Source organism: Pristiophorus japonicus, chromosome 1, assembly GCF_044704955.1.
Source record: "Pristiophorus japonicus isolate sPriJap1 chromosome 1, sPriJap1.hap1, whole genome shotgun sequence".
In the NCBI taxonomy this organism is placed as follows: Eukaryota; Metazoa; Chordata; class Chondrichthyes; family Pristiophoridae; genus Pristiophorus; species Pristiophorus japonicus.
The window spans coordinates 453,850,954-453,864,324 of NC_091977.1; the positions used below are offsets into that span (position 1 = coordinate 453,850,954).

Consider the following 13,371-nt stretch of genomic DNA (forward strand, 5'->3'; position numbering starts at 1 on the left):
ATAGCTATGGAATAAAGGTGGAGTGGAGGTGAGACAGTTTGGAGGAAGGGATAAATAAGGGATTAAACCTGAGAAAGAAGAAAGGGGTGGAGGCAGAACAATTCTGTGAATAGCATTAATTTTAGCCCAGAAGAAGTCTATTAGTTCTTTGAATTTAGAAGAAAAGAGGAAGCAGAAGGTGGAGGATAGAGTAGATATTAGATAGCGGCGAATAGAAGTTTGAAGTCACTCCTACTCTTCAAGTTAATTTTGAGGCTTGTAAGTGATTTATATTAGATTCAGTCTGTGACTCTCAAGAGACTACAGGGGGCCTTGTTCCAAAGTATATATGTTTATTACAGTTATAAAAGAAATTACATTACAAGAAGTAAAGAAGTTAAAATGGAAAGGTTATACTTATAGCATAGTCAGTTAAAGACAGTTGCAACCTATTAGCATCTACAGGTTTCGAGGTGATTGATCTTGAGTGACCTTGTGATAACACGTGAGCAGCCCAGTCTTACTCCGAGGACGTTTTAACATCTATGCTCTAAGTCTAAGCTTATCTACATTAAAAGCTCTCTTATTCCGAACAATCCTTATGGCCTGGGAGGTCTCCCATCAATCATCCCCTTTTGTGTACCTAACAGCAGAGATAAGCTCATCCCAGAGGTGATACCTTATCCATGATAATACCCAGAACCTGATCTCCCAAAGCCTCCCTAAAACCATCCTATAAAACATAAGATAACAAGGATGAATGAACGCCTCCTCTCAAAATGCTCCAAGGACAGGCTTGATTAGACAAGAGGTAGTTTTACCCCCTAAAAACGATTGTGTTTGGTTCGGGTGGGAGATAAAAAGTTAAAAGTTTTAAACGGGAACATAACATGATTTGAACCCGCCCACCTTTATGGAGGCAGGATGAGGGGCGAGCGACCAATGCGCTCCCCGGAAGCGGGTTGGTCGTTGAAACCTTTTCAGAAGGCTACATTTCTATTTTTAACAATAGTCGGCCGGGTTTTCCAGGTCCAGCAGGTAAAAGGAGGTGAGAAGGGTCGGATCCATTAGGTAAGTTCCTTTACAGCACTGCTTGTGGGCCAGGAGAAGCAGAAGTGTATCCTCCAGGTCAAAAGCTAACCTGCAAACACACCCTCATCTCCACAATCTCTTACTGAACACCTCCCTGCGGTCACCCCCCGCGATCACCGGTGCTGCGTGATCACTGACCCCTCCCCCGCGATCACTGAATCCCCCCCCCGCGATCACTGAATCCCCCCCCGTGTTCACTGCCGTACACCCCCACGATCACCAATTACCGAATCCCTCCCGCGACCACCACTCTCCCTCCCACGATCACCAACCCCCTGCGATCATCGTTCCTCCCACCCCCCAACGATCACCGAGTCTCCCCCGACACTCCATCTCTCACTCTGATATTACTTCAACCCCCCTCTGATCTCTCCCCGAACCCCTCGCTCCCTCCGATCTCGCCACAACACCCCCTCCCCCCATTTCTCCCTCTGGGGAACCTGTTAAAAAAAAACATGCACACCAAACTCCACAGTGTTCGAGGAAGCCCGGCCCCACAATTGGAAATCCCTCCCCAGTAAATATCCGGACCAAGGTTTTAATCCTTAGCTGCCTAATTAAACTACACAGTTTATATAGAAAGCTTTATTCTAAAATGGAAGATTTATTCTAAAATGGAAGCTTGCAAAAGCATTTAGCTTACAGAGCCAGAGATGGATTTTACTAGTGAAAGGGAGAGAAGTCTTCGGGTGTTTAAATCAGATTTGGTGGTTAGTAAACAGGCCAATCACACCCCAAGTATGTTTGAACCTACAGAGGTCGATCTTATACTGGGGAATGATGGAATGAGAGATCACCCGGGAGCTATTGAGGATCTGTTTTTTTTTAATTTATTAATTCATGGGATGTGGGCGTATTTATTGCCCATCCCTAATTGCTCGAGAAGGTGGTGGTGAGCCGCCTTTTTGAACCGCTGCAGTCCTTGTGGTGAAGGTACTCCCATGGTGCTGACTGTGTTGTAGCGGTTTGGTAAGAGGGCAGTTAAGAGTCCACCACATTACTGTGGGCCTGGAGTCACATATAGGCCAGGCCAGGAAAGGATGGCAGATTTCCTCCCCTAAAGGACATTAGTGAACCAGTTGGGTTTTTAGAACAATTCTGTAGTTTCCTGGGGCTCAAAATTGGCCAGGAGTTGCTCCATTTTTTTTGGAGCAACTTGATTTTTCTGGAGTATCTTAATAATCCCCATTTTGCACATTCAATTTGCACCAGTGTAGTGAGTTAGTTACGATTTTTTTTAGTTCAGTTTAGTTTTTTTCAAAAGGGGGCATTACCAGCCACCTACACCCGTTTTGGGCATTTAGGCCACTTTGGACATAGTTACTCCAAATTAACTTAGGCCAGCATATGTGGCCACTTGTGGCCGCACAGAAAATCCTTGCGGAGAGTTAAGAAATCAGCGCAGGTAGGTACATCGGAGGCCAGCAGAACTTAATGACTTGACTAAAGAATGTGAATAGGATCAAACAGCTATACAGGACATCATATGACAAACGTCGCAAAGTTAATTTACTATACAACAGAAGCATTCATGGAAACTTAAACTACAAAAATAAAAGAAGTAGAGACAAAACATATTTACATCATTTTTTCAAAATATCCAAATAAAAAATAGAAGTACCTCCTGCTCATAATTCTTATGTTCTCCCAGCCGCCTAAGCTCACCCACCATCATAGAAATATTTTTTACCATATAGCCAGGAAATTTACTGTTTGTTTTATGCTTTTAAATATTTTGAAAATTCAAGCAAAATTATTCCACCAAATCTAATGTTCAAGAATTGATTATGATGTATTTGAAAGTATTTTCTATTAACTTGGTTAGGAAAGTATTTTCATCAACAGGGTTAAGGAAAGTTTTGAGTAAGCTCATTAAAATTACTGGCTACATAGTTATCGCCCCCCGCGGATCAAAACTCTCCCCAGGATCAAAACTCCCCCCCCCCCCCCCCCCACCTACCCCAACACCCCCCCCGGATCAAAACTTCGCCCTCCCCCCGGATCAAAACTCCAAAACTCCCCCCCCCCCCCCGGCCCCGGGGACCAACCCCTCCCCTCACCCCCCCCAGAATCAAACCCCCCCCCCAGGATCAAAACTTCCCCCCCCCCCACTTCCCCAGATCAAAACTCCCCCCCTCCCCCAGGAATCAAAACTCCACCCCCCCCCCCACTGGATCAAAACTCCCCCCCCACCTCCCCATCCCCGCCGCCCTGGCTTGAGCCCCACACCAACCTGCATCTTGTGGCCTTCTAGCCTGGGAAGGCAGCGGGCCAGCCTGTGCGGTAGGCCACTCGGCCCTGGATAGGGGAGGGATGCATCGGGTCCCACGCTGCAGCACGCATACAGAGGCTGGGGGCAGAAGTTACTGCACATGCGCGTACACTCCAACGCGCATGTGCAGAGCTGCCGGCGCTGTTTCTGGCACAGGGCCCTAGCTCCGCCCCCCCCATTGACTGGCCGTGCCAAGCCAAGCCCTGGGAGAGGCAACATAGCTGCCAGAATCGGGGGAGATTTTTTAGGTGCCGTTTTCAGCCCACAAAGTCGACGCATCTCTGGTGAGTGCGCCGGAAAAAGGGTGGGCCAAATTTGAGCCCCTGATCACCATTACTGATACTAGCTTTTTAAATTCCAGATTTATTTAATTAATTGCCGTGGTGGGAGCTGAACTCACTTTAGGATTATTAGTCCAGGCCTCTGAATTACTAGTCCAGTAACGTAACAACTATGCTACCTGTGGTGCTTTACTGCCAGTGTAGAATTTAATTACCACTTTGCTGCAGATGCAGAAATTAATCTACATTTCATTTCAAACAGAAGGTGCTGGAACATTGTCATAAAGCTAGGATGAGATTTTAATCTCTGTAATTCAACATAGGTACAGAAACAAAAAGGAAAGGAAACAGAATGTTGGAGTTGAGCTGTCATGTTGTAGGAATTTCGAATCTATAGTTGCTACTTATGGATTTGAAATGATGACAGGGTACATTAATTTTGTTTCATGACTGAATTTCAGTTTAAAAGTGTTTTTATTTTTCTCTTTCTTTACTACTACCCCCCCTCTGCCTCACTACACAGGTGTGAAAAGGGAGAGGGAAGGAGATTGTTCTCAGGCATGTTCACCAGTGATTCAGTGTAAGCAATTATATAGGCAGAGAATGCATAGCTTATACAGGTAATAAATTGAAATTGCAGGTTACATATAATATATGGTAATGGGATGCATCTATTACTGTTGTTGTGAGCAAAACTGTTCATAAGTGCTAATTTACAAAATGGATGGTGGATATCCTTTGCTTCAAGCGTATAATCAGTGCACAGAGGAGCTTAAATATAAAACTTAATTGAAATTCATGAATTCCCCAAGAACCATTTGAAAGAATTTTAATAAGGGTGGTTTCTGTATAAATAGAACAGTCTGAAATCAAAAAGTGATCTCTTCAGTTAAAGTGTAATACAGTGAAGTCTGAAGTTAGCAGGATTACAGAATTCAGATCTGTTTGTTACAGTTTTATTTCTGTATTGTTGAATCATATGCATATCATCGCAGTGAAGCTGATACATGGCAGTTCTGCCTGTTGGTCCTTCAAAGGCCCCGAGAAGGATGGAAATCCTGATTTCCACTTACCTGGTAGGAGGCTATGGTCAGATATTCCATCTGCTACCCCACGTCAAGGGCTTGACTGGGTCAGTTTCTGGGTTACCGCAAGAATTCTGCCCTTCCTGCTATCTATATTTCTCAGCAGAACTCATGCCAGGTGTCCCACTAGGGCCATGAGGCCCCAGATCTTTACTAGGGAAATCCCACATGGGGATTGATTACTCAACCCAAGAGGTCCACTTTTTAAAAATTCATTCACAGGATATGTGTGTCGCCAGCAAGGCCAGTATTTATTGCCCATCCCTAATCGCCCTTGAGAAGGTGGTGGCTTGCTCGGCCATTTGAGAGGGCAGTTAAGAGTCAACCACATAGCTGTGGTCTCGAGTCACAAAAAGACTAGACTGGGCAGACTTCCTTTCCCAAAGGGCATTAGTGAACCAGATTTTTTTAATGACAATCCAGTAGTATTAAGGGGCCCAAAATTCCCCATCAGTTGCACCGTTTTTTTTTGGTGTAACTTGATTTTTCTGGTGTATCTTTTAAATTGCAAATATGACCATTTAATTTGGGCCATTGTAAGTGAGTTAGTTAGGTTTTTTTGTTAGGTCAGTTTTTTTTTTCAAAAGGGAGTGTTCCCAGCCACTTACACCATTTATGCCAATTTGGCCAGAAAAAAGTTGTATTAAACTAACTTAGGGCAGCGTATGCGTCCACTTTTGTCCGCACAGAAAGACCTTACTTACAGTTAAGGAATCGGTGCAAGTAACTACATTTAAAGCACCACCAAGTACCAAACAAAGCACAAAAAGTAATAAGCAATTAATTAACAAATAAAATAGAAGCAACCCTGCACCTAAAGCACCAAGACCAAATTAATAAGCAATCATAAATAAAAAAAAAGATACCCTGCACCTAAACAACATTTCAAACACCACCAAGCACCAAACAAAGCACAAGCAGTAATAACCATTCAATAAAAACTAAAGAACTGAAGTAAATAATTAAATTAACAAAATTAACAAATAAAGAGCTGAAGTAAATCCTACCTTCGGCCTGGGATAGGGGAGGGAGAACGCGGCTGCTGCTCCACCGACTTTCAACCCTTTTCGGGTGGGAATTTTTTCCCTTTTTCCCCATTTTCCCTTTTTCCCTTTTTGCCCACTGACATCTTCAAAGAGCTTCACACATAAATTATTTGTAATACAACCTAATTGCATGTTGCTGGTTATTTATTGACACACAGGATGGGATATAGGTTAAGCACATGGCTGTCACTGTATATGTGCTTCTTTAACATGACAAGACCGCCACCCAACCAAACGAACGCAAAGCCAGCCCAGCATGGCAAGCTATCTTCGGTCCAAACCACTAGACTGCAGCCAAAGTTGACCAACCTCTCCCCCCTCTCTCGCCCCGATCAAAACTCAGTTCCAACAACCTGTTTCTTGCAGCCCTCAGCGGCCAGCCTGTGCAGCAGGCCATTCGACCTGGTATAGGGGCTGGACGCGTTCTGCAGGCATCATCATAACAATCATGTGACGCAGCTACTGCGCATGCGCGCCCGCGCAGCTACCGGCACTGTTTTCGGCGCAGCTCCACCCCACTCCCACTCCACGAGGAGCGCCGCGCCAGGACCCGGGATACGCAGCAGAGCGGCCAGAATCGTGAGTATGCTTTTCGATGCCGTTTCCAGCGCACAAAGTCGGCACATCTTGGGAGAGTGCGCCGAAAAAAGGAGTTGGAGAAATTTGGGCCCAAGGTCACTAGCTTTCTATTCCAGATTTATTTAATTATTTGAATTTAAATTTCCCAGCTGTTGTGGTGGGAATTTAACACATGACTCCAGATCATGAGTTCAGGTCTCTGGATTATTAGTCCATTAACATAACCACTATGCTACCATACCCTCACTTGTTCCATTTGCAGGAGAAGATGTAAAGCAAAGGATTTTCTGGGACTCTCACCATGCCTCCTCTCTGGCGTCAGAGCAGCATGGCGCCAGTCTGATATTCCGGCCGTCAGTTCAGGTTAAGCACTGTTGATGTGCCCTCCCTTGAAATTTGGGGCAGAGTCTGTGGCTATCAGCGTGTGTGGACAGGCGTTCTGGTCTGCTGCATTGGGACTGCGAGAACGGACCGCTCGGGGTTTTGGGGACTGTGCCTCTTTAACACTGGCATCAGATTGTGCATTCATTCACTCCACTCCAACGTAGCGGGCATTATCTTAGAATAAGGGGCCGCCCATTTAAAACTGAGATGAGGAGAAATTTATTTTCTCAGAGGGTTGTAAATCTGTGGAATTCGCTGCCTCAGAGAGCTGTGGTAGCTGGGACATTGAATAAATTTAAGACAGAAATAGACAGTTTCTTAAACAATAAGGGGTTATGCAGAGCAGGCAGGGAAGTCGAGCTGAGTCCATGATCAGATCAGCCATGATCTTATTGAATGGCGGAGCAGGCTCGAGGGGCCGTATGGCCTACTCCTGTTCCTGTTTCTTATGTTCTTATTAATGCAAATTTTGCAAGAGTATATGTGAAGACCTGTTAGAAGTACCTTTTTTTCTTGAGATATTTTAACCTAATTCATTCACTAGAATTGCTAAAATGACTGCTGAACATTTTTTAAATCTCGCTGCGACTAAAGGTACAGTTACAGTGGTGCCTGTTTAAATCAGATTGAGCAGTGTCCGTGCAGTGTCCCAGCATTTACACTGAAACAACTAGCTCTCCTGTCTGGGTGGCAGAACCTTAGGCCCAATTTTTGTAGGCCCATGATTCTGGTGTCAGAATAGGGCATTGGTTTTAGCAGTGTGAACGTGCAGAGCCAGTGCATGGGCATCGGTCCATTACAATTGAAATTGAACATAAAAACATAAGAAATAGGAGCAGGAGTAGGCCATTTGGCCCCTTGAGCCTGATCTGATCATGGACTCAGCTCCACTTCCCAGCCCGCTCCCCATAACCCTTTACTCCCTTATCGCTCAAAAATCTGTATCTCTACCTTAAATACATTCAATGAGCCAGCCTCCACAGCTCTCTGGGGCAGAGAGTTGCATAGATTTACAACCCTCTGAGAGAAGAGATTTCTCCTCATCTCAGTTTTAAATGGGCAGCCCCTTATTCTGAGACTATGTCCCCTAGTTGTAGTTTCCCCTATGAGTGGAAATATCCTCTCCGCATCCACCTTGTCAAGCCCCCTCATGATCTTATGTTTCAATTAGATCATCTCTCATTCTTCTGAACTCCAATATGTATAGACCCAACCTACTCAACCTATCCTTATAAGTCAACCCTCTCATCTCCGGAATCAACCTAGTGAACCTTCTCTAAACAGCCTTCAATGCAAGTATATCCTTCCTTAAATATAGAGACCAAAACTGTATGCAGTACTCCAGGTGTGGCCTCACCAATACCCTGTACAGTTGTAGCAGGACTTCTCTGCTTTTATACTCTATCCCGCTTGCAATAAAGGCCAACATTCCATTTGCCTCCCTGATTACCTGCTGTACCTACATACTAACTTTTTTGTGTTTCATGCACAAGGGCCCCCAGATATCTCTGTTCTGCAGCACGATGCAATTTTTCTCCATTTAAAATATAATTTGCTTTTCTATTTTTTTCTGCCAAAGTGGATAACCTCACATTTTCCCACATTATACTCCATCTGCCAAATTTTTTCCCACTCACTTAGCCTGTCTATATTCCTTTGCAGATTTTTTGTGTCCTCCTCACAATTTGCTTTCCCATCCATCTTTGTATCATCAGCAAACTTGGCTACATTACACTCGGTCCCTTCATCCAAATCATTAATATAGATTGTAAATAGTTGAGGACCCAGCACCGATCCCTGCGGCACCCCACTAGTCACTGTTTGCCAACCGGAAAATGACCCATTTATCCTGACTCTCTGTTTTCTGTTAGTTAGCCAATCCTCTATTAATGCTAATATATTACACCCAACCCAGTGAGCTTTTATCTTGTGCAGTAACCTCTTATGTGGCACCTTATCGAATGCCTTCTGGAAATCCAAATACACCACATCTATTGGTTCCCCCTTATCCACCATGCCAGTTACATCCTCAAAGAACTCCAGCAAATGTGTCAGACATGATTTCCCTTTCATAAAACCATGCTGACTCTGCTTGATTGAATCATGCTTTTCCATATGTCCCGTTACTACTTCCTTAATAATGGACTCCAGCATTTTCCCAACAACAGATGTTAGGCTAACTGATCTATAGTTTCCAGCTTTTTCTCTGCCTCTTTTTTTAAATAGGGGCATTGCATTTATGATTTTCCAATCTGCTGGGACTGCCCCAGAATCCAGAGAATTTTGGTAGATTATAATCAATGCATCCACTATCTCTGCAGTCACTACTCGTAAGACCCTAGGATGTAAGCCATCAGGTCCAGGAGACTTGTCCGCCTTTGGTCCCATTATTTTACCTAGTACTACTTCATTAGTGATAGTGATTGTATTAAGTTCCTCCCTACCTATAGCCCCTTGATTATCCACTATTGGGACGTTTTTAGTGTATTCTACCATGAAGACCGATACAAAATATTTGTTCAGAGTATCTGCCATTTCCCTGTTCTCCATTATTAATTCCCCAGTCTCATCCTCCAGGGGACCAACATTTACTTTAGCCACTCATTTCCTTTTAATGGGCCCAAGTTTCGAACCGCGCCTAGAACGGCACAGTCCTGACCTAGACGACCGTTTTTCGCGCCACAAAGTGGGCCTAAAAAAAACTTCCATATTCTCCACCTCCCTGCAGGTCCTCTGGCCCTCGGCGCAGTGCAGCAGGAGCTGTAGGGGGCGGAGCTAGGTCCCTGCGCTGAAAACAGTGCCGGGACCTCTGCACATGCGCGCTACAGTGGGCACGCAAGTGCAGTAGCTCCAGGCACCCAAAACTGTGTGGGAGGGGCCGAAGCACGCAGCCCCTAGCCCTGGCCGAATGGCCTCACTGGGGCTGCGTGAATAAGGCTCCTCCCACGGCCAGCTCCTGCTTCTTCCCGACCCGACTCGACTCCCGCTTCCCGCCTCCGGACCGGACCCGACACCGACCCTTCTCCCGCCCCCCGCCTCCGGACCCGACCCGACCCGACTCCCGCTTCCCCCACCCCCCCCCCCCGACTGGACCCGACCTCACCTCCCTCCCCCCGACCTCACCTCCCTCCCTCCCCCCGACCCAAACCGAACCGACCTCCCTCCCACCACCACCCCCAACCCGCGCTCCCCCCGACCTGACCCAACGCCACCTACCTGTAAATCTGGTGCTGGGGACGGGCCCTGCCTGAAGTCTTGTGTCCTGCCCGAAGTCTCGGGCCCGGCCCGTTCAGCCTCCCTCCCCCTTCTCCTTCCGCCCCCCCCCCCATCTCCTTTCCCCCCATCTCCTTTCCCCCCATCTCCTTTCCCCCCATCTCCTTTCCCCCCATCTCCTTTCTCCCCTCCATCTCCTTTCTCCCCTCCATCTCCTTCCCCCCCTTCCCCTCCCTTCCCCCCCCTCCCCCCTTCTCCTCCTCCCCCCTCTTCCCTCCCCCTCCCCCCCTTCTCCCCCATCCCTCCCCCTTCCCTCCCTCTGCTCCCCCCCCTCTCTCCCTCTACCCCCCTCCTCCCCCTCCCCTCGCTGTCAGAAACATAGACACTGACAGACAGAGAATGAGAGACACACACAGACAGACAGAGAGATAGAGACACTGACAGAGACACACTGGAGGGGGGGGGGGGGCATCCCAGCACGCTGTTGGAGGGCTCCCGGTGCTGCAGTCGGTAAGTAGAAAATGTTTTATTTATTGATTTTTTTTTAAATTATATTCTTAATAATTTTTTTTGATTGATTTATTGGTTGATTTATTGATGTTTTTATCATTTATTATTGATGATGGCTCTTTATTTGTAAAACTGAAGTGTTTAATGTTTGTAAACTTCCCTTTAAACCCCCCCCCCCCCCATTCCCTACGCCAGATTTGTAACCTACGCCTGATTTTCTAAAGTGTAGACAAGGTTTTTTTGAGCGTACAAAAATCTTCACTTATTCCATTCTAAGTTAGTTTGGAGTAAGTTTTCACTGACGAAACTTTGAAAACAGGCGGAAGTGGCCGGACACGCCCCCTTTTGAAAAAGAAATTCTGTTCCAAAGTGAAACTGTTCTAACTGACTAGAACTGGAGCAAACTAAATGGCGAGAATTCCGATTTCTAAGATACTCCGTTCTACACCAGTTGCTCCTAAAAATCAGGAGCAAATCATGTTGAAACTTGGGGCCAATGTACCTGTAGATACTCTTACTATCTGTTTCTATATTTTGTGCTACTTTACTTTCATAATCTATCTTCCCTCTCTTAATCATGTAACTAGTTCCATTGCAAAAGGACGTTCTGTGCATTTTGAATTGGTGAAATGTTTTTCATTGTTTGCAGGAATAAATAATATTATGTTGGTGATCTGGGTTCTAATGACAGGTACTGCAGCAGTTCTGGTCTGAACATTGTGACCTGTCCCCTCAATCACAATCATCTCAAAAGTCGTAAGCTATTACATTTGATGAAATCTGGACCTTAGAGGAGCTGATATTCATGTATATAGGCAGCAGTGATTGAAAATAAAATTATTTAGCTGATGTTAAATATTGATATACATTTTAATAATGGAAATAAAAGTGAATTTGAAGTGTTTTTATGTTTTTGATGATATAACAGGGACTTGCTAGCTGTTGAGTTTATTCCAAAAGCATCAGGGAGGTAACTGACAAGCACACTAGGCTCAGGAAAATTTGAAACGAAAAAATAAAAGGGTATGGGTCAGCTTATTACATGTGGCACACTGTGATTGAGGGAGACAGGTCATAATGTTTACTGCATAGCAGTCAGAGTTACTACAGTACTTATTCGATGGAAGGAATAGGGGACCAAGTAGATACCTCTTTCAGAGAGCTGGCATAGGCATCATGGGCCAAACAGCCTCCCTCTATGATGTAAAAATCTATGATTTAACTTGTGAAAGCTCCACTGCTAACTCCAGTAAATTTCATATTCAATGGTTACTATCAGTTATTCTATTTAACTCCGTGAGGTATAAAATGTAAGTTGAGTTCATTACTATATCAATGTTACTTCAGTTTGAATTATTGTAGCAATAAAAGGGATGATTTAACCCTTACTTCTTGCATGGAATTTTAGCCTTCTTGGTTGGCCATTTTCAATATTTTCAAATCGCATATTGTGATGTTTACATAAATACTCATATTTCAGAATATCCCTTTGTTACCTCTGGACTTGACTATTCGAATGCTCTCCTGGCCTCCCATTTTCCACCCTCCATAAACTTGAGCCCATCTAAAATTCTGCTGCCAGTACCTAAACTCGCACCAAGTCCCATTCACCCATCACCCCTGTGCTCGCTGACCTACATTTGCTCCCAGTCCAGCAACACCTCAATTTTAAAATTCTCATTGTTGTTTTCAAATCCCTCCGTGGCATCGCCCCTCCCTATCTCTGTAATCTCCTCCAGCCCTACAAACCTCTGATATACCTGCGCATCCCCTATTTTAATCGCTCCACCATTGTCAGTCGTGCCTTCAGCTGCCTAGGTCCTATACTCTGGAATTGCCTAACTAAACCTCTCCACCTCGCTGCCTCTCCTCCTTTCAGACGCTCCTTAAAACCTAACCCTCTGATGAAGCTTTTGGTCACCTGTCTTAATATCTCCCTATATGGTTCAATGTCGAATTTTGTTTGATAACACTCTTGCGAAGCGCCTTGGGATGTTGTACTATGTGAAAAACAGTTTATAAATGCATATTGTTGTTGAACTTGCATTTATATATGTCTGATGATTGGCATTCAGCACTATTCCAATGCTCTCCTGGCCTCCCAGTTTCCACCCTCCATAAACTTGAGCCCATCTAAAATTCTGCTGCCCGTACCCTAACTCACACCAAGTCCCATTCACCCATCAGCCCTGTGCTCGCTGACCTACATTTGCTCCTGGTCCAGCAACACCTCAATTTTAAAATTCTCATTGTTGTTTTCAAATCCCTCCGTGGCATCTCCCCTCCCTATCTCTAATCTCCTGCAGCCCTATTGCATTCAGCACTATTGCTCTTACCTTGAGTGTCCTGCTGACTCCACCATTGTGAATAGATGACAAGGAGCAGCAGCAACGCTAAGTGCGCAGAACAGGAGATGGTGCTCGAAGAGGGCGAAGGAGGCGATGACACCAGAGGCCCTACACCATGATGTATTTAGGAACCACATTTTCTACCATAACTTGACTGAGGAGCAGTATGTTCGGCACCTCTGCTTCACAAGGGATACTTTCACTGAGCTGTGCCACCTGTTGCAGTACCATCAGGAGCCCCGCACCAGGGCATGGACAGCACTGCCTGTGGCTGTCAAAGTGACAGTAGGCCTTCATTTCTAATCCACAGGGTCATTCCAGCCTGGGACAGGTTATATAAACAACATCATCCAGTTTGCAGTTTATTGCTGCAATGGGGATATGGCAGAGTTGCTTTACTCCACGAGGAATCAATTCATCTCATTCCCCCTGGAGCTTCAGGCTTGCAGACATCCGCTGGTACAAGGCATTATAGACTCCAAGCACAATGTCTTGTGTGCTCCACGTGAAGACCCAGGGATCGATGTCAACAAGAAGAGATTCCACTCCCTCGCTGTCCTGCTAATGTGCAGCAAATTACAC

At 45.4% G+C, this 13,371-nt stretch overlaps 2 protein-coding genes across 4 annotated transcripts in view; one reads left to right on the forward strand and one right to left on the reverse strand.

The window, feature by feature from the left end:
* The window catches only part of LOC139276012 (uncharacterized), a 90,876-nt gene extending 84,680 nt beyond the window's left edge, over nt 1–6,196 (reverse strand). The window contains exon 1 of the mRNA XM_070893357.1: nt 5,717–6,196. Within this exon, the coding sequence (XP_070749458.1) occupies nt 5,717–5,887 (171 nt within the window). The 5' untranslated portion in view covers nt 5,888–6,196. The remainder of the gene's footprint in view (nt 1–5,716) is intronic.
* LOC139276002 (RNA-binding Raly-like protein) overlaps nt 1–13,371 on the forward strand; it is a 783,670-nt gene that overhangs the window by 600,445 nt on the left and 169,854 nt on the right. The gene's annotated exons all lie outside the window — the stretch shown is intronic.